The sequence below is a fragment of the Temnothorax americanus genome, unplaced genomic scaffold (assembly GCF_048541705.1).
Source record: "Temnothorax americanus isolate GAGA-0224 unplaced genomic scaffold, ASM4854170v1 Scaffold37, whole genome shotgun sequence".
In the NCBI taxonomy this organism is placed as follows: domain Eukaryota; kingdom Metazoa; phylum Arthropoda; class Insecta; order Hymenoptera; family Formicidae; genus Temnothorax; species Temnothorax americanus.
The window spans coordinates 1,572,501-1,594,074 of record NW_027509515.1 but is presented as its reverse complement, the minus strand read 5'-3'; the positions used below and the strand labels follow the sequence as shown (position 1 = coordinate 1,594,074).

General features: G+C 39.4%; 2 protein-coding genes and 1 pseudogene across 7 annotated transcripts in view; all 3 read left to right on the top strand.

Moving 5' to 3' along the window:
- The window catches only part of Rhogap19d (Rho GTPase activating protein at 19D), a 35,572-nt gene extending 23,928 nt beyond the window's left edge, over positions 1-11,644 (top strand). Inside the window, exons 19-23 of one of the 5 annotated variants that reach the window (XM_077414726.1) lie at positions 182-320; positions 968-1,028; positions 3,531-3,841; positions 5,412-5,662; positions 6,000-11,644. In XM_077414726.1, the coding sequence (XP_077270852.1) occupies positions 182-320; positions 968-1,028; positions 3,531-3,841; positions 5,412-5,662; positions 6,000-6,986 (1,749 nt within the window). In that variant the 3' untranslated portion in view covers positions 6,987-11,644. Of the gene's footprint in view, positions 1-181; positions 321-967; positions 1,029-3,530; positions 3,842-5,411; positions 5,810-5,999 lie in introns of those variants that run through there. The other 4 variants (XM_077414725.1, XM_077414727.1, XM_077414728.1 and 1 more) reach the window with 4 other exon arrangements.
- Positions 11,645-12,040: 396 nt separating this feature from the next.
- LOC143901912 (mutS protein homolog 4-like) lies at positions 12,041-19,782 on the top strand (annotated as a pseudogene). Its single transcript, XR_013258215.1, has 17 exons — positions 12,041-12,942; positions 13,060-13,081; positions 13,239-13,378; positions 13,927-13,951; positions 14,261-14,428; positions 14,567-14,713; positions 15,433-15,626; positions 15,710-15,896; positions 15,992-16,131; positions 16,194-16,297; positions 16,357-16,578; positions 16,651-16,748; positions 16,980-17,097; positions 17,482-17,690; positions 18,480-18,673; positions 18,743-19,090; positions 19,239-19,782. The product of XR_013258215.1 is annotated as a mutS protein homolog 4-like (transcript).
- An 8-nt stretch (positions 19,783-19,790) lies between these two features.
- LOC143902032 (uncharacterized) overlaps positions 19,791-21,574 on the top strand; it is a 2,286-nt gene continuing 502 nt past the window's right edge. The window contains exons 1-2 of the mRNA XM_077414730.1: positions 19,791-20,331; positions 20,643-21,574. The exon at positions 20,643-21,574 is cut by the window's right edge and continues 502 nt beyond it. Of these exons, the coding sequence (XP_077270856.1) occupies positions 20,115-20,331; positions 20,643-20,776 (351 nt within the window). The 5' untranslated portion in view covers positions 19,791-20,114 and the 3' untranslated portion in view covers positions 20,777-21,574. The remainder of the gene's footprint in view (positions 20,332-20,642) is intronic.

The window sequence follows — 21,574 nt, the reverse complement described above, 5'->3', positions numbered from 1 at the left end:
AGCCAATTCTTTTTTTATTCTGACATTCGTCAAAGTCTCAGTACGGTAGTAAACTTTCTCTTTCCTGTAGGAATTTACTTGCATATTACCTTGCTATTTGACAAAAATGTTTTTTATTGTCGACATTTATTGTTCGACTAATCGAATTTGCCTACTTACACGGATTCATTGGCGTTTATAGCCGTCGATGGAGTCGATTTGTTTGCCACCAGTTCGATACGGAAGTCTGGATTCTTTGCACGAGGTTCACAATCTCTCGCAGTCCTCTCCGTCACCATCACAGCAGCAACGAGGCGTTCCCGGTGATGGCTCGGATGATGGTTAGTATCGCATTCTTTTATAATTTCACGTGATGCTATTCTGAATCTCTTCATATGCACTAGATATCGAAACAGATCTTTCGTGCTGTCAATATATCTCAGAGTCATATTGCAATAGATACGTGAAACTGTATCTATGTTTTCTTGCTCGCTATTCAGCAGGGATATCCATAAATAATTAGCGAATAACATATATGAAAAACGGTGCTGATAATCGGAATTTAAGGGATCGATAAAAGGTTTATATATTGTATATGTTGTGTATTACATGTTATGTGTACAAATAGAGCTACGCAAGATGCGTGAAGTGTAGCGATACACGATCAGAAAGACAATTTCGTTGCTATTTTTGCAACATCTTATATCCATTCGTATATATCGATTTAAAAAAAAAACGTTACGCGAGAATTAAAGTTGCGTCTTTCAGTATAGTAACGTATTCACTGTACATGTATTGAGTGTACTCTATCTTGTTTGTCTCATTTCGTTTTTCCGTAGATATATATTTGACTCTTGTTTCTCAAATTCACGTATATAATTAGGACGCGTACTTTCTATCCCGTTATTATATATCTATCTCTATTTATATTCTCTTTTTATATCTTTTTTCTCTGTATAATATCGCTTCTGACGATCGGTGAGTGTAGCAGGATCTTGTTTTCTGCAGTGGACACAGAAGATACTCACTATTAACAAAAAGCTTTCTAGGTACATTCCTCTTCTTATTTGCTTCAAGCGATTTTTTTCGATTTACTTATACGATTATATAAAGTGTACATTTACAAGTTTTATTACAAAGTTATCACCGTCATTGTGCGGAAACTTTTCGACTTTCTTACGTTTGTGCCATTCATCATCGCGCGAACACAGTTCAGAACGTAGCAACTTGTTTCGCATATTCTTTAGTACGAACACGTCTTTACCACGACACACGAGGCTTCTTGTAATGAAAACATTTAATTTTACAAAAATATATCATATCTCGTATTTTCGCGACCAAGCGCAAAGAGGGTCAGCCACAAAGAGGATGATGAAATAAAGAAAGAAGAAGAAATACGATATATACCTATACATATATCGTTCTAGAGTTAGGATCATTTCGATCATTTCCGATTAGTTTAATCGACCGATTAAGTCAATCGGATTTGGTCGAAGTGGCTCTTACTCCCTTACACATCGCGCCTTTTGGCCGATCCTCTGTTTGTACGATGTTGTCATGTGCTGCATGCCACTCTTTGGCTTTCGACGTTGAGAAAAACAGATTTACATCACACGATTGGCTGCTTCTGCGATCTTCGATGGTTTCTTCATACATAGGCTACGGTCAACGTGACGCTACAAATACTTTGGAGCGTTCTTCTTCTCTTTCTTTCTTCATTGAAAGAAAAGAGAAGAGGAATGCTTCGAAGCATTTGTAGCGTCACTAACCCAGTCAATAGAGCCCGAAAAAAGCCGCTGAAATGGAATTAATTCCGGGAAGCGATTTTTTTTCTTTGACTGTTTTGGAGGTTCATGGGTAGTCTAAAATCGGATTTTCGGGATTCTAACTCTGTAGCGTTAACGGCCATTTTGATTAGAAGGGTGATTTTGTAAATATCTCGCTTATTTTCAACTTTAGAGTGAAAGTGGTAATAACCAAACTTGTAGAAAATTTAATACTCTACAATTTTGGTCCTTATCATTTTTCACCTAGGATCGATATTTTGGGTCTTAGACTCGGAAATGGGGGGGGTGAAATTTTTTTATTTTTTTTTTATTTTTTTGAATTTACTTGGATAATGAAAAACATCTTTTTCACACCACTACGGAAGTAGAGTTTATGGCGCGTTTATTCAAAAAATAAAAATAAAAAATTTTTACCCCCCACTTTCGAGTATTAAATTTTCTACAAGTTTGGTTATTACCACTTTCACTCTAAAGTTGAAAATAAGCGAGATATGTACAAAATCACTCTTCTAATCAAAATGGCGGTTAACGCTCCAGGGTTAGAATCCCGAAAATCCGGTTTTAGACTACCCATGACCCTCTGAAACAATAAAAAAAAAATCGCTTCCCGGAATTAATTCCATTTAAATGTCTCTATTGACTGGGCTACAACACGTTGACCGTAGCCATAGATATGTGTGTAATCAGCGTTGAAAGGTTCGAGACATTTTTTTTTTTTTTTTTACAACTTTCGTATCTGATATCCAATAAGAGAAACAAAAATCCCTTGTTGGGTACCGGATACGTTGCGAAAATAATTAAAAAAGAAAGTATCCAAGCCCCTTTGACGCCGACTATGCAAATTGTCAGACAAATAGTTTATTCTCGTCGCATGCATGTCCTTCGAGGATCGTAAGCGCTTCGAATGATTCTTCGATCGTTGCTTGCTCTCACAATAATGATGAAATCTTCTTAGAAGAGTCACACTTTACGTCTCGTCACGAGTAATTTTTTAACGATGAATTTGAAGGCATTTTCTCACGCGTGACCATCGCAAACGGTATTTCGATGGGGTGGCTGCTCTGATTGTTAGCGAAAGTATAATCCTATAGTCTCGCACCTTCTTCGTCACACACACGTGCGCATTTCCGAATATCACACTTATCTTACTGCTCGTCTGCCTGTTCTATTCTATCGTTAACGACTTGCTCTGTGCCGATTGATTGTGCTCTTAGTTATAAACTGATTGTCTGCCCGCCTCAGTCTACGTCTTTGCGATCAGACACGCCCGAAAAGAATACGCGATCATATGTTGGCCCGAGACGGCGTATTCCTTCGAAGATCCATGGGCTGCAAAAGGGACAAGGAAATAAATCCGTCGATGCTCAATCGCGGCTGAGAAAGGACGCTTAAAATTCGATTCTCTTCGCTCTTCTTGATCTCCGCGCCTCTCTCTTTTTTTATTTATTTTTTCTTTTCGCCAAGTTCTCTCAGTGTCCCAAGTTCCCGGCCTCTCCGTCGTGCGAAACGTTTATTTCCCTTTTTTTTTGCATCGGATCTCCCGCGCGACAATCGATCGCGATGCCAAATCTCGGCTCGAGAGGAATACACCTCGGATAAGAATATAAACAGCTCGGATAGAAAAAGCCATAGAAACATAGACGGTGGGTCCAGACGCAAAGGAGGAAGACGAGAGGAAGAGAATTTGTGCTCTGCCGCGCCGGCCGCCACGAATTGTATGACGATGCGAATGACGAAACGAATGGTTGAATACCACGTATATAGGCACACAGCAAGCGCGGGCTTTTGGTGGTACATATCGTCCCACCTATACGGTACCGCAAGTCCCGGTGGCACCGCCGCGAAGACACCGACCCAGTCGCCAATGTCAATGCCAGTGCCGGTCACAGCGGTCCCAATGCCAATGTCCGTGCCCGTGTCGGTGCCAGCAGCAGCAGCAGGAGCAACAACAGCAACCGCCGCCGCAGCAGCAGCAGCATCATCGCTGGCAACTGCTGTCGCGTCTGCAGCAACTACCGCATCATCGGCGAACAACGAGCCCGCCACCGCCAAGACTCTAAACCGATTCCTCCGAGGTAAATTCCAGGTCCGCTGCCAGACCAAGAGTGGTCTAAAAAATCCAGCCGCATCCAGCATCCGAGATGTTCGACGAGCTGACAGCTGGCTCACCCGAATGGCTTTGACACACACTATCTTTCAGTTTACACACCCTACTAAGCACACGTTCACACACATATATAAACATATATACCGTTGTTTGTATAATACTTTCCTACGACTAACCGTCTATTGTATCGTCCGTGTCACACGTTCACATCTCATCCATTTCTCTCGCGTTTACGCATCCACCCGCATTTCGTCCGCGTCTCTCATCTCTCGCCGACTGTCACCAACGTGGTAAACTTACTGTACACTCCGTTAATATTTACACGCGACTTGTCGTCGAGGGAAATGTGAGCGAGTCTCCTAATGACTCATAATGGCTTTCACGTGCGCAATAACGCTGCAGAATGCATTCTGTTATTTTTTTTTTTCTATTTTATTTCGCCCCGCTAGACAGGAACTGTCTTGTCCCCGCTGGCGGAGTAGGAGTGTGCTCGACGAAACCCGCAATATTTTCCCGTGCTATTTTATTTTCGCCGTTTGTGCTGCTCGGATGTTTGAGCGTATGATCATGAATGGACTCTATAACATGTGCGGCGCCACTAATTGCGAAACTTGTTACGTAACACGTTATCTAAAAATGAAAGATATTTGCGCAAAGATATGTCGTCTTTCGCTTTGAGAAGCGACTATGAATCACTTGGCGATTTTAACGGATACCGCTTGTTTTTTTTTTTTTTTTTTTTTTTTTTTTACTAGTATTGTTTCAGTATTTTTTTTAGCACTTTTTTGTTAAGTATATTTTTAAGCGTATGATTTTCAGCAATATTGTTCATGTATTGTTTTTCAGATATTTTTATATACTTTGCATATCCTTCGCCTATTCTTTTTTTCTTATGTCTCCTTTTTTCTTTTTTTTAATCTCCGCTGCCAGACGACACTTTTTATGAAAGTTGCATTATCTGCAAAAATTTACAAACATACGTCTAACTACGTATCTTTCTCATCCCGTTTTCTCAATCGCGCGTCCAAGGACGTAGCGTTTTCTTCATCTTTTTCATGCTTCAGTACGAGAAAAAGGAAAAGCGTTGATGATGCTAATTATATTATTATTGCAATATATACAGCTGTCGAAACAACAATAATTTTATTAATAACGATAACCAACTGATAACGTGGATGGTGATGAGAGATTGAAGATGATAACTTATTAATCAGTTTTTTTTGTGACAATTGCGTTTACTCGATGTCGACGATGTTTCGATGCTGCCATTGTTTATTATTCATATTATTTCTATTGCAGTTTTTCTTTCGCAGCGATTTTGTTTCGCAGGAATGCACTCACGCAAGAATTCACCAGTTGCGCGACGAACAAAGCGCATATACACTTACTGGCATATATTCACCTCGTTTAGCGATCGTGTCACGATTATGTTTGTTACAATAACCGACCAAATAACCGGTGCTTTGAGTGTTTTTTTTTTTTTTTTTTGCGTCGATCTTTGCGTATTCCGCGCGATTAACACGGATCTCCTGTTACAGGTAGCGACCTTCTAACGAGCCTTACAACCACGTTCGATCGCAAGTGGAGGTCTCTCATCAATCAGTCGTCGAATCAAGCGCAGCCTCCTCCAGAATCAGCATCCTGCAACAAGAACGACATCACGGAGCAGCAGGAGCAGAAGCAGAAACCGAGTGCGTCCCCGAGAACCAAGTATCCGTCTACAGAAGCCTATCGCGACCCGAGTCTTCACAAATCGCTCGACAAGAGTCACCTCGCTCGCCCGAAGGATGTAAGTCGATATCGCGCGTTGTCAAGTTCCCGAAGCCATCAACGTCGTCAGAGCGATGGAATGAAACGATCATCTCAAATGACGAACTTTCATCTACATTCTAGCGAAAGCGAAAACGCAACTCCAAAAGAATGCGACGATATACACGTAAATACGCGATCGTTATTTCTAAGGTGTAACATAAGTCAGATAGCACCGCATATTTCGTTTAACGTCAGATAGTATCGCACATTTTAAATCATGCAAATCAAAACGTAATAGATAAAAATAGTTAATGTGACCCTTGAATTATCCCAACGGACATTATCATTATAGTTTTCCGTTTCGTTTACCGCAGGACGCTCCCGAGAAGGACACCGATTCAACGGTAGCCGACAATATGCCGCACTCTTCGGAGTTCATCACGCCGAACAACGACCGTGGCGCGAACGACAAGCAGAAGCTGGAAACAAAGCCTATGACAAATAATGCGACAGAGAACGAGGGACAGAAGGATGTGGATGAAGGGGATGATTGTCTGCGCGCGGGAAACCCGAAACGACACGAATTGTCAAGTGAGAAGGAGCTTCAGGAAAGTAAATCGGAGAATAATGATGTAAGTGCAAAGGTGGAGGACAACAGTAGGAGCCACCATTATTACGAGACCGGAGACTCCAGTTACTCCAACAAGCTGAAAAAATTTGAGAGCTTGACGAATTCTCAGGCGAGGTCCCGGCTGAAACGGTCGGAGTCTCTGAACAAGAGGACATGCGAGAACACCACCTCGCGATTGAAGAGATCGGAGAGCTTAAATAAGCATTCGACTGAGAGGCTGTCGCCGCTCAAACGATCCGAGAGCTTGAACAAACATTCCGGCGACCGATCGGAGTCGCCGGGCAGCAAGCTGAAACGCTCGGAATCATTGACGAAGACCGAGAAGACCGAGTGCAACATCAGCAAGCGGCGGCAATCGGTGCGAAAGGAAAGCGCCACGAAGTTAAAGCGGAAGAACGGAATGTCGGAACGGTCGATCAAACGAAGGCACACGGTCGGCAGCACCAAGGACTTCGACAAGGTGCACTGGCTCGATAACAAACTGCAATCGGAGGCCGAAAGGGTCATCAGGAGCGACTATAGACCGAAAAAGAGCCAGCTCAGAACCAGCTCGCCCGATCTCAGCACCAATCGAGTTGGCATGGCCGACACAAGCTTTCTGATCGAGGTAAGCTTTCGCGGGCCCAGCAACGTCGTCTTTAACGTAACCAACGCTGCTCGGCCGCAGTCATTGCCGGACGCGAGTCTCGCGTCCAAGGTTTTCAAGGTGCCCCTCGAGAGTCACGTATAATACGCTACGAATAAGTTACTCCGACACATTTCTATATTCACTTCCAAATAATACATGCACACAATGCTGCTGTCATATCTATACCTACCTGCCATCATTTTTAATACTCTTTTACCGGTTTATATTATATATAAACCAATCTGTATACCAGATATATATCTTATTTTATATATATCTTATATAAAAAATAATTAGATCGCATCCACATCTAAGTTCGTTCCGCCGGAAACGCTGACATTATTCATTAATCGCCAGTGTGCCAAAGAGCTATCACTCTATGAATCGTTTATCGTTGTCAAACGATAATATCGAAAATTTGTTTACGACGGCTAGAATGAATTAGATAAAAGAGAAGGTACCTCTGTCTCTGCACTGATAATGTTTCAGTCTTTAATCGAGTTTAATTTATAACGCGAGATCGTTACAACGATCGAGAATTGTTCTGAATTAACGAAACAGAAGCAATTAGACTCTAAAGATAAAGATGAAGACGGTTTACTGATCTGCAGACAGCGGAATTAGAGCTAATTGCAAGTTGCATTCAAGAAACGTAAGAAAGTTATTTAGTGATTATATATTGCATGTGGTATTTGCATTGTGTCAATTTTATATATATAAAAAAATATATAGATAATATAAATATATATAAATATATATATATATACACATTATCTTACTTGTGAATTGTGATTGTGACATTTTTTGTACATTCGTAATTTATTGCATATCCCCGCAGGGTTCGCAATCTACTACCAATACTATCTTTCTCCTCTCACTTTAACCCTTTAGACCAACGGCTTAACGTCTCTTTCCGAAAGACGCAGCCCAGTTTTCTCCGCACAAGTATAAAATTCCTATAAATGCTTTTATTTCCTCGAGATGAGTTTCGGGTGATAATGTTTTACAACCTTTTTGTCTTCTTGCAATCTCAGTGTTAGTATAACTTATTATTGTATCTAGCATTTCATTAGTAAAAAGAAAGACTATACTTCTATTGGAGTATCCTTATCCTTGGCATCTTCCAACACTTCAGGTTTATAATTCGATTCTTCGTCTGTTTCTGTTTGTTCTTTTTCCGTCGTCGGCGGTGTAACGGACCATTTAAAGTAGTTGGTACTATACATAAAACTCGCCAAGGATTTAGTTTTTCGCATTGACGCATGCTCTGCCTTTTTTTCACTTTCACAGCCTGTTGCTCTATATTTTCTACGATGTCATTTGTTTCTTCTTCCGATTCGATAGGGCTTAATTTTTCAAGATTATCTTCTTCTGGGGAATTTTCATTATTTGCCAAGTATGCTCTTTCTTCCAATTCGATCTCACTTAATATTTCAACATTATCGTTTTCTGAGGAACTTTTATTGTCAATAGGTTTTTCAGGTTGAGTTCGCAACTGCTTTTGCATATCTTTTTCTTAGATGAATACTTACAACCTCGTCGCGATAAGTGTTGCGTTAACTTGCTTGTATCATCGCGATGTTTGATACTCGCGTTGGATCTTCTGCACGTTGCATCTTTGTCTTCTATAATAAACTGGCTCCATATGTTTGCTTTTTCTACCGCATTTTTATAAATAAAATTACATTTATCAGGTGATCAATTATCAATTAAATGTCTTATTAAAACGTGCACGTCTCATTTTAAAATTATTAATGTTTTGAAATAATTGTATGTCGCTGTTTGTTTTTGTAATTTTCTAATACATTGTCTAATACGTTGGTTTTGAATGTTGGTCTAGATCTGTTATGTTATATATGTCCATAAGTAGTATTTTAACTCTTGTTTTGGACCGATTAGAGAAAACTTTTTTACATTGACCATACGTTACGCAATTGTCAATCATGTATTATTTATGCTTCATATCAATAATATTTTATTTGTACGTTTTTGGTTAAATATATACTTACTTGCAACCTTGAAAGCGATGAATTTTTAGATTTTGAATATCTTTGAAATGTTTAATTCTTTTATTGCATATTCTGCACGTCAAGAGGAAGAGGGGAGTGTGGGATTCTACGCGTGTCGCAAGCGGCACGCGCAGCCTACCCACTAAAACCTCACGGGTGTCCTTCGCTGCGCTTGTGGGGACGCCCCGGGAACTGGCTATCAATACTTCCGGGGCATGCATGGCCTACCGACTAAAACCTCACGGAACAGGTCCTCATGGAGCTGGTCAGTCCCGGGGTGGCTTCTTGGTTATTTCTCTAAATGGGTGAATAAATGGGTGAATGGATGAATGGATTTAATAAATAAATGAATGAATGGATGGATGAATGGATGAATGGGTGTGTGAAAATGGATGAATGGATTTAATAAATAAATGAATGAATGGATGAATGGATGAATGAATGAATGGATGAATGGATGCCTATTGCGTATGCGCATTGCGGACGATTAGGCTTCACTACCTTTCTTTCTCGCACAATTAACGTTTCTTTCTCGCACGATGTCGGACACAGACTCGATGTTCAATGCCTTTTCCATATATGTTCTATTCTATAAATAGACGTAGTTCTACGTGTTGATTGCGGCACAGTTGTTACTGTGCTTGTTTATATTTTTTTTTTATTGACAGTGCTTATTTCGTATTTTTTGGTCACTTGCGTACGGAACTTGATCCAATTATTTATTTGCTGTTGTGTCAAAAAGCTCGTATTGCTACGCGCGAAAAGCTTCCTCTATGAGGAAGCCAAACTAAAAATTATGCATCTAATAAAAACTAAGATTCTTCATACAGGAGCTTTGAGCGCGTAGCAATACGTTGTGGATTCAATTTGCTAATTTCCTACTTTCTCACTTCAAAATTGTGACTCTGCTATGTGCAAATTTCTAAATCGCACATCTCAATTTGATGAGGAAACCAAGTGCAAATTTCTAATTTGCACAATTTTAATTTGATGAGGAAACCAAGTGCACAAATTTCTAATTTTTTTGTTAACATATTTATTTTTGGAATGTCAGGAGTATTTTCAAAATTCACCGCTTGCTCCCTTTCAAATTCAATTTTTAAAGAAATTTAACTCTTTTCAAAAAATTATCGTACAATTGAAAAAATATATCATATATCATATATATATATATATATATATATATATATATATATATATAAGGGCGGCAGTGTGGTCTAGTGGTAGAGCGCCAGACTCGTAATCTGAGGAACCAGGTTCGAGTCCACTAGAGCCATGTAAACATGAAATGTTTTTCCGATAGCTGCGCCCCTCCGTGCAAAATAGGCTCTTGTGCGGAAAAAAGCTCCGTCTTTCGGAAAGAGACGTTAAGTGAGAGGAGAAGGATAGTATTGGTAGTAGATTGCGAACCCTACGGGGATATACAATAAATTACGAATTTTACAGGAATTTACATTTTTTTGTACATAAGATGTATAATGCGAGATGGTTCGATTAAATATAGTAAGGTGACTATATTGTATATCTTTAAATTTATATTTTAATAATCACTCAATAATGATCATGTTCTAAGCGCGTGCGAAACTTGCTCGATCCTCGTGTACGGATTGGTACTTGTTACGCGAGAATGCATTATTTTGAACGCATGTGACAAAGGTGGACTTTTAGGATAAAAATCATGACTGCGTTTTGCGGGCGTATGATCGCCGGAACACGTCGTCGCAAGCGATACACTTGAAAGTTCTTTGAAAGATATAGCATCTATAGTGTTTAAGAAAACTGTTTTTTTTTTACGTAAGCTCTCCAATGAAAAGTCTATGATGTGATAAATTTTAATCGATCGCGCGTCTATTGATGTACGTACACATATCGTTATGCGTGCTGCGGTTGAATGCTGTGCGTGTGTGCGGAACTTTACACAAGCGCGTGTGAATACCTATTTTCTATGTGCATTGTGATCGATTTTAACGATCAGTCTAACAATAAGTACTACTACTATTGCGTCATTGTAAAATTTAAAATTTATCACGCAGTAAAGAAGGCAGAACGCGAACGGTGCCGTCAATTATAATGTACATTTGGTGCCTCGCATGATGGGAAATCTGCTCGTTCCAGGATGAACAAAGATTCCTACGTGATCGGATATAATCACGTCGTTTGCCTATTATAGCTCGGCCGGATTTCCCATTGTGCTCCGTTACGAGGATGATACGTTATAACTGGTGCAACACGTATGTGTATCGCTTTTGTGTCGCCGTAAGACATACAGTTACTCTCAGACGCTTGGGTTTTCTGTGTGGATCGTTAGTGTTGCATTATTTGTATACCCCCCGAGATACTTTACACTTTACACTATGCAAAACTCTTTGTCTTTATCTTACCTATAATTTGCGTTAAGCGGTCAACGCGCCGCGTCGTGCTTGTATCCAAGTTATCGATAAATGAATATCAAGCCCGAGTGGAGAAACCCACCAATTCAATGCTGCGACTGGAATTTCGATCGCGGATATGATACGTCCGCGAATTATAGAGGAATCTGCGCGCGATATATTAACTTTAATATCGTTAATGTATACATGTAGAATTCACTCGGAATCGGCGCAATATGTTGCTACGATAAGTTTATGTGTTGGAAGATTTAATGTGTAAATACGTACGTGCAGCTAAATTTTGCGCGAGTCACCGTACATCACGTGTTATCTGTTCTGTCTGTCTGGAGCGACGCGCAGTCGTTTAAACAATTTTACGTAATATACCAGTTACTGTTCGCGCGAATCGTGGAATCCGAAGCGTAAAGTAGCCGAGACAATCGATTTGATTATGCATGTAAATACAAATGTAACTAAATTCTAAGAGACGACGGTAAGAAGCGATATTTATTTCGAGAGGGACAGCGATCGCGATCGCGTTATTTATTATTAACCCAAGCGGATACGTTTGTCGCGAATTCTTAAAGGAGCACGAAATTGTAAATAAATATATTACTATGAGAAAAAGAGAGAGTAAAAGCTTTTCAAGCGTTTGCATCCCAGTCTTCCGCATTTAAGTCAAATTATGTTGAACTTTAAGCGACTAAAACATTTGTTTTATATACCTCGCGGTTTCAGAGATATTCACTCGTAATCAAATATATGGAATTTTTTTCGAGGAATTGTCTCAACCCTTAGGGCCTTGGCACATAGAAAAACTTAAGCAGTAAGAATAAATCAACAGCATGGATTCGCTACTGTTTAGGGCCGTGCCTGACTGTGATTGGCTGATTTGCTTACTGCTTGGGTTTTACTGCTTAAGTTTTTCTATGTGTCAAAGCCTTAACACATGCCTCAAAACTGATTTAAAAAATACATATCTATTATTTTTTGTTACTCTACAACATATCCAAAAGCCCATCAAAATCGGTGAGGTATAGTTCCAAACGTTTCCTTGTTAGTATTTTTTTGAAATTCGTAGAATGTCGCGCCAACTTCACAGACGTGCAGCTAGAGTGGATAAGTTCAGACGATTCGTGAAAGAAGCGACCGACGACGGAGACTTGTTCGTCGTAGGCACGGTGTAAGCCACCGTGGTCGTAGCTGAGCTTTTTGGACTTTTTGTCTTTTCCCTCTTTCTCTCTAATTACGTATTCATTTGATCTTAAATCCAGAAAGTTTAACGTAGGCTACAGAGAATAGATCTAAGATTTATACGGCCAGCTGCGAGATCTGAATCTCATAGAACCTGTTCGCCTCCTCGCTGGGCGAAATAAATGTAATACAGCCCTCCTATTCTGTGAACAACTCTTAACGACAGTTTCGTTATTGTTATACTTGCGTTGCGCAGATATTATGTATATTAAAAAAGCTGCGCAACGACAATATAACGATAACGAAACTGTCGTTAAGAGTTACAGAATAGGCCCCCAGGCCGCTCCGCCGAGAGGACGGCGCGCTCATGCGAGAGGAAGGATCGTCTCGGCACCAAACGCGCAACGCGCCACAAACTTCTTTCCGAAATATCGTAGGTGGCCATTATTCGTGTCGCGCATCGCCGCGCTAAAAAAAAATCAACAAGTCTAATTTTCACAATTTGCCGATTCACATTCAGAAATATGATGAAATTTCAACGGAGTTCCTAACGACTATCGCTACGCGAATCTCTATTCGATTTCTAACGGTGAATTGATTGAGATCGATTACGGTTCGCATCCGCGTATTGATACTCATTTAACGATTTTTGTTTATCATCATTTGTTATTTAAAATATCGATACATTCTGAATTTTTTTTACACTTGGCTACGTTCTCCGCATCTGCCGCTCTTTCGCTGCCCGACAATTGGATTCTGCGCATTTTTATGCACGCACGTAGAATTCGACTCGGGTTTTCTGAGACCACCGACGAGCTCTGGACCCCTCGAATGCCAATGCAAAGACGCCAAAGCACAATCGCAGAGAGAACTGCATTTCAACATCATCCTACTTGCCGAGCACTTCTCGTCGTAGCGTGGGGTGAGCTATAAATCTCGCGCCTACGAGTCTCTCTTTATATAGGGGATGAGAGATTTTATAATAATTGTTAAAAACCATGTCAAAACAAATATTTTTTTCCCTTAACTACTGGCTTTGGATAATTTCATCTTAATATTCTTGACTAAAGAGATCAGAAAAGAAGTAATATTTGTTAAAATAATATATTTTCCCTAACTATATATATATATATTGACTTTCAGATCATTTCCTCTTAATATTCTTATATACACAGTGTGACGGAAGAGTACGGCCTTGGCCAAAATTATTAGGCACCCTCGTGCCTGATATTCATTTTGCACTAGTGAATCTAATATCGGGAAAGACTTCTATTGTTTAAGAGTTGTTTATTAAAGTGTTAATTATTATAAACGCGTATATTAGTTTACTTTTTATTTTTTTTTTAATAAATGCTATTTTGGAACAATTTTATTATAATAGGATGCCTAATAATTTTGGCTAAGGCTGTATATATTTATGTAAAAAAAAAAGCAGAAGAGCTCATTAAAAAGTATAATTTCTTACTGCAGATACATCCCTGTATCCGCGAAAAAAGTATCATTACTCTTCTTCCATTTTCCATTTTCCTAAAAAGAACTATAATCCAGCATAGTTAATAAAAAAAAATTATCCTGTATAATCTTATTTCCTTAATATTTTTTGTTAAAATATATATATATATATATATATATATATATATATATATAATTTCTCAATATCTGTTAGCTCGGTTAATCCGAGATCAACACCGTTCGGTACGTCCAGCAACGCGGAGTCTAGGCTTGCGTAGTGATCGGTAAGCGAACGTTGAATAATAACAAAAATGCAAGTAACTTATTCTTTAGCCTTATGCCTTAATCACAGATCTCTCAATTGTTATTAGCGTTAACTGCCGGCTGAGGAGACGCTAGAAACGAAGTCGGTTTGGCAGCGATAGATTTTCAATATCCGTACTTGATGCTCTGTCAAATCAGCGATTGTCAAACATACGTGAATACTCTGACGAAAATCAACATCCTCGATCCGGTAGAAGTGAGCACGTTTTAATGAAGCTTCTTAAATTAGAAGATAAAAATAAATTAAAGCGATCATTGATCCGATAGAAAAAGTCACATATTTAATGAGAAAGTATCTCTTTGTCACACAATTTCTTTTTTTCTTTCTTTTAAGATACTGATGCCCGAAACAATGTGCGAACATCACGGCCGTGGGAACAAACTGTACAGATCGATCAAAGAGAAATTCAACACGCTCAACATCACGCCGATTTCGCGAATACGTATACATATACATATTGGAAATATGTGTTCCAAATATTAGAAATAAAATATCAATTTATAAAATAAAATAAATACAAATCTAAATTAAGAAACAATAGCACAAGGAACATATTTGTTTTTATTTATTTATTTTTCTGGTAATATACAGAACTAGTAAAATGTTATAAAAGCTAATTATAATTTGCATATTATATATATATATATATATATATATATATATATATATAAAGTAATAATAATATAATATAATAATATTATAAAACATAAATAATACTGAAAAATAACAACCTACTGCAATTAATTAATAAACAATTATCTTACTGTAACATAAATAATCGCGTGGCGTTAAGACTCCGGGAAAGAGGGATCTTGAGAAAACATTCTCCACATCCTGCCACACGCGACTGATATTGATGATAGTGCATAGATACTTCATCTATATAGTCCATAGATACTTCGAGGAGGGCTAGAGGGAGCAGAGGTAACAGGTGTCTCAACTTTGTAATCCAGATCGCTTGGTTTTGGCGATAAATAAAAAATCGATTAGCGCCTGTGAGACTTCAGCGGACACTGAAGAATTAAATACGATCTTGAGACGCTATAAAATTATTTCGTAAGCTGGATGGAACTTTAAGATCGTCCATGATCGAACTTGAAACGATCTTGAGGATCGGACTATGAATGAATCAGTCAGTGATTTTAACTTCTTAAATTTAAACCAACAATTGGATTACATTTGTATCATTCATTTTGCAGCCAGTGGTACAACGCCTTTTCGGGACGGATCGTTTGCTGGCGCTAGCAATTAAACCTCTGCGCGTCAACGACATGCAAAACGCGGAGCGAAATCTAAATTATGAGCTATCTTAAAGAGCTGCCTGGACACCGTTCCGGAATTGGAGGCGATTCTCGCGATCGGCATTCATCCGTTCTTCGTAAAGACGCGAAAGGTTTGCGCTCTCTCGCGACTTATTAATATTATCTGTTCGTAGTCTGTCCACATTGATCACGAGTAATAGTTTCGCACTTGCAGAACTTAGGAAATTCAGAATTCCGAGTTATGAAGGATAAGATTTTAACGCTGATACACGCGGACGCGAGATTCGTGAAAGGATGCACTTCTTTGAGTATGCAGCGGTGTTTCGCTATAAAAGCTGATATCAACGAATTGCTGGACGTCGCTCGGCAAATCTATTGCGAGTTGATCAACGACATGAAAAGTTAATGCATTATAATAACGCATAAATTTAAATCATATATAGAGACGGCGGAAATCACGAAAAATTATTTCGTAGTTGTGGATCTATTTAAATAGGCATGGTGGAGCAGTTAGCCGTAAGACACAAGCTTCCATTGTCCTTAGAATACAACACGAACTTGGGCTATCATATAAACGTCATCATACCGCGGGGCTTGAACATGAAAATCTCGGACTTGCCGGCGGAATTTATTCAGGTAACTCATCGCTGATTAACACAGAATCTTAATTGCACCTAACACCTTTCGCGATTACGCAGGCACGAAAGAACAGGAGATCCTTCACAACAACGACGACGGCACTATTAACATTGAATAAACAATGCAAGAAGGCTTGCGAGGAGATTTACATGATGAGCAACACGTAAGTTACTTTTTGAGAGATCCCACGTCTCGTTGTATTAATGAGACAATAATTTGTAGGTTGCTAACCAATTTACTGGAGGATATCCGACAACACGTCGGCTGCTTGTTTCAATTAAGCGCAGACGTGGCGGAATTGGACTTGGTCTTATTCTTGGCGCAAATCAGTTGCAATCCGGAATACACGTGACCGTCATTTGGAACGAATTTAGAATTAATAAACTCGATACACCCTATTATGGAATTATTTAACAGAGATCTCTTCCCGTGGTTAACGACGTGGTGAGCATTGAACGTTAAATAAGACTCGAGACAAATAACAATATTTTCTTAATTTGTTCTTGAAACACGCAGAACGCTTTGGTCACGCATAATTTTCATCTGATAACCGGACCAAATATGAGCGGCAAGTCTACGTACTTGAAACAGATCGTTCTACTTTAAATTATGGCGCGCAGGTGACGTGATTGGTCTCTGCGCGTTTGTCTTCCGAATCGTTATTAAATATTCATTGTTACGTAATTAAAAACTAAAACACACTGCTGTAAGAGAATCATGTTAGTCTAAAGCGTGATACATACTCGATCAGACAGGAGATTTTTGCTTTAGCGTTTCACAAAACTAGGTAACGACCCGACATATCGGTGTCTCGACCAACGTACCCGTTACTCGCGTCTTATATTGCAGATCGGTTCCTACGTGCCGGCGACGAAGGCAACGTTTCGCGTTGCAGATCGCATACTTTGTAGGATTAGCTCTCGCGACGACGCCGAGCTCAATGCATCCGCCTATGTCCTCGAGGTGAGCGTGTGATAACTGTAATTATATATTACCTCTTTTTCCTTCCTATACATTTTTCACTCTCTCTATATACATATATATAAAAACGTATAGTATATGTGTATATATAGTATAATTAGTATATGTGTGTGCTCTTTTTAAGACACAATACCACGTTTTTCATGTGAGATGGATACACATTTTTCTAACTTTTCTATTAAAAATATCGCACACATACGCAAGTGTTCCCACGTAATTATCCAACCAGATACTGACCATGTTTAACGTTAATCGACTTTAATCGTCTAACGAGAACCGGTGCTTTCAAGGCGAGACTATTGACACCTAATTATACTCACAATCAGTGCCATGGTTAAAGTATAATTACTGATTTATTTACGTCAGATGAAGGAAGCGCAATACATCGTGCAATCCATCACGCCCAAGTCTCTCGTTGTACTGGACGAGCTCTGCAGACATACCACGGTCGAAGAGGGTTCCGCCATCGCTTGGGCGATATGCGAGAAATTATCGCTGACGACCGCGTTCACGTTCGCCGCGACGCACTTTTTGCACCTCACCGCGCTGAGTAATATGTATCACAACGTGACAATGCGTACGTGGAAATCTTACACAATTATACACACATATATCATTTACTACAACTATGCTATCAAATGTCCATTTAGCTATGTCGCAAAAGTGTCATTTTTTAGTTGTTTGCAAAAAAATGGTGAGAACATTCAATACACTGAATGATAAGAGCTAATATATAGCTAAATACTTTTGCTCTTTTTTTATTACCCCAAAATCGTATTTAAAAAGATGTAAAATTTTAATAATTTAAAACATTTAAACTTATTTTCTGGAAAACTTGTTTCATAAGTAAGTTACATCATTATTGCACAACAAACGATCGTGACATATGATATACACGGTAAAAAATTTAATGTCAATGAAAGTCCACTCTAAATTTTGTGTTAAAATAACTCATTCATCGTGTTATTTTATATATATTATATATATATATTATATATATATATATATATATATATATATATATATATATATATATGCATATATAATTCCTTCCTAGTAGTACATACATTGGCAACATGTTGGCTGAATAGTGGTTATATTGGGAGTGTTTTGGCCAATATTACCCAATGCAAAGCTAATATTGGTCATTAATAAAATGCAAGTGCACTGCCAATATTGGCTCAAAAAGAGAGAGCGTCTACTTTGCAATATAGTTACAATATGACAAATTAATCTATATCCAACATAAAATATATATATATATATATATATATATATATATATATATTGTTAGCCAATATTGTTACAATAAAAAGTTATGCTACATAGGGTCTAGAATAAAATAAGATATTATGGTTCTTCAGCCATTGCTTCGAGACGAAAACCGCGGAATCAGAAGAATCGGGCGATCTGCATCTGATATATATTCACACTCACAAATTGAACCGGACCTATGGATCACTACGGAATCGCTCTAGCGGAAGTGTCCTCTCTACCAAAATGCGTTACGATTAAAGCGCGAGAGTACGCGTCCCAGCCATCCGTCAACGCACAAAACGTGAGTTTATAAACGTCTGTAAAATTACTGAACGTTATTAAACATACTTCAAATATTTAATTTTTCTAGAATAATCTTGGATCCGTCACGAGTTCTCTGTCATGGGAGAAATCGTGTTATAACGCGGTCGTTCAGTCACGCGCGCTATTGGAGGATGACCGTTTCACTTTCGCAAATATAATAAATGTCATGAAGCAATTGGATCTAAGTAAGCAAAGTGAACAAACGGAAAGAGCGCTGATGATTCCAACAAAATCCCCAAACGTCGCGCAAGAACGTGGAAAACGTGAGGAACGGGAGAAACGTGAAGAAGACAAAAATCTTGTCGCGTCGAATAATGGTTTAACGATAGGGACGAAGAACGACGTATTGTTAACGGAACAGACGAATAAAGACGAACGAAAGATGAACGAAAGATGAACGAGGAGGAGGTGCAAGACGAGCCGATGGAAATAGATAAAAACGACACTCAGCAGGCAGACGTATCGATTCACGAGGTCATAGTAAATCGAACGGCATTTTCGTCGCAAAACACAGTCAATAAAGATACGTCGTCGTCCGTTAATCCAAGCTCTTCTCCGCAATCTCCGAAGAACGATCCGCGATTTTACGTTTGCACGTCCTTCGCGGCAAGCACCCCGAAACAATATCGCCACATCGAGGAACGAATCCAGAATCGAGTTTCGCTGCAAGATCGATAGCAGCCTCTCCGTCGACATCCCTCAGGTCTTCTCAGTCGTTCCAGTATCATGCACGATTACTGTTTGTCCGAGGGAGATTTCACTCCGCTTCATTCATCACATCAATACCGTCTCAATCAACGTCGAGCGATGTAGCAAAGATGACCGCGCGAGCGAAAGAGGCGAAGATCTTTCGGCAGATCGAGGGCGACAATTTCGACGACGAGGCTTTCTTCAATGATACTCAACAACCATGTAAACCATTTAAACTGGATCTCACCACGGACGATGGAGATGACGTGGAGATGTTGCCGTAAATAATGTTAAAATAAAAACGTGTTTTATACGTCAATTCATTCACATAATATATATATATATATATATATATATATATATATATATATATATTTATGATGAAAAATAAAAACGTTAAGTGACACTCTCGATTTATCTATATTCCCTTATCGTGCCCGCGTAGATATGCGTGCATGCCGATTCCCGGCAAATTCACATTAGCGAGCCGCAAACATATGAGTGCGCGAGACGAAGACGCTCCTCGCGACGAAATTGACAAGATACGTCAGCTGCGTTTTTTCGAGCAGAGACATAAAAAATTGCAAGATTAAAGTAGCTTCACGGCGTGATGAAGGCGATGAAAGGGCGATAATGATCTTCGAACGGTCGACGATTGTTCTCGATATCGCAAAATCGAAATACAAAGTAACGAAATACAAAGTATCGAAATACACTTTCACGCGAGAATGTCTGCTGACCTGCTACCGGAATGGGTGAATTTGTATCTCGACGACTTCGAGGCCAGCCTCTGCCTGCCTATTCTCGTGGTTATGGTGCTCTGCACCGCGCAATTTGTATTTAATCACGTCTTCGGTATCGGATATATGATCTATCAGAGCGTGAGGAAGCCAGCGATGGAAGAGGAGGAGCAGGATAAAACTGATATGATGGGAAAACTGAAAGGTTTAATGTCAAGCATATATACCCTACGCGCCTCTCGAAATAGCACACACAATACGTAATTTGTTACATATTCAAGACCTACTTCGTTCCCGCGGACTCGCTAAGTCCTCGTGAATATTTAAAAAATTCCATAGATATTTCACAAAACAAAAAGTTCGATCGACAAAGATCTCATTTACGACGGGATTCTATATGCTAAATAACTTGTAACTTTAAGAGGTCGACGTGTTATTGCGCGGTCGATAATTCATAATTTTTATCTAATGCAGGAGTTTGTTGATTAATACAAATCTCTGTTCTAAACTCGCCAGGAATGCTGACCGCTCTAGGTATCGGAAAGCCCGATACGACGACTAGAATTCCGATTAGAAATCCACACTCACCAGGTTACGATACTCGATCTCGAGAGGAGGAGTGGGATTATTGCGAGGAGGATATTGAATGAGATAACGGGACGTTTCTATATGCCATTACAATCACAATACAAAGTGCATAGCAAACAAATAAAGTACTCTTTGCCTTACTTTTGTCGCGTAATCACTCCCAAACGTTCACGTAGAGAATAACTCAAGGACGTGAAAAAATATCTCTGCTTTAAGATCACTTTGTTCACAATCATTAACATTGATAAAAGGAAATAAATCGAACAGATTAGCCGATATTTTCGTACGATACCGTCTATCTCTTTGCCTTCGATAAACCAGCGCGTAAGAAGTCGGTGTCGTCGTTTAAGGTCCAAGTTTTAAAGCGCGTGGCGGTGGAGCATGAAAGAGAGGGGAAGAGGAGACCGGTCGAAGACACGAGAATGGGTCAAGGCTGACGAGCTCGAAGCTCTCTCAGCTTCCACGTATGTCGCGGAACGATCGCTTAATTAAGTCCACTTGAAGGTGACTGCCGAAAGCGAAACTGTCGGACACTATTATTCATCGGGAAACATTTTCGATGCCCCGTGTCCCAGAGTCTCGCTCTCCGAAAAGCTTCCGGAGTATCAGGTCTTAAATTGTTTCCGGTATCGTAAATTTAAGAAAAAAGCAATATTAAACGCTTTGTTAACGCTATTTCAACATTCATTCATGCGTCTGAATTTTCTCGACGGTGCCAATCCGTGACGAGGCCAACGCCTAGCGATCTCGGTATTTTGCACCGCGTGGCCTTGCAATTACACTCGGATATGCGAAAATGTCGCACGTGTAAAATATCACTTTGTTGTTGCGAAAAACGACTTGCCACGCATTCGCACACG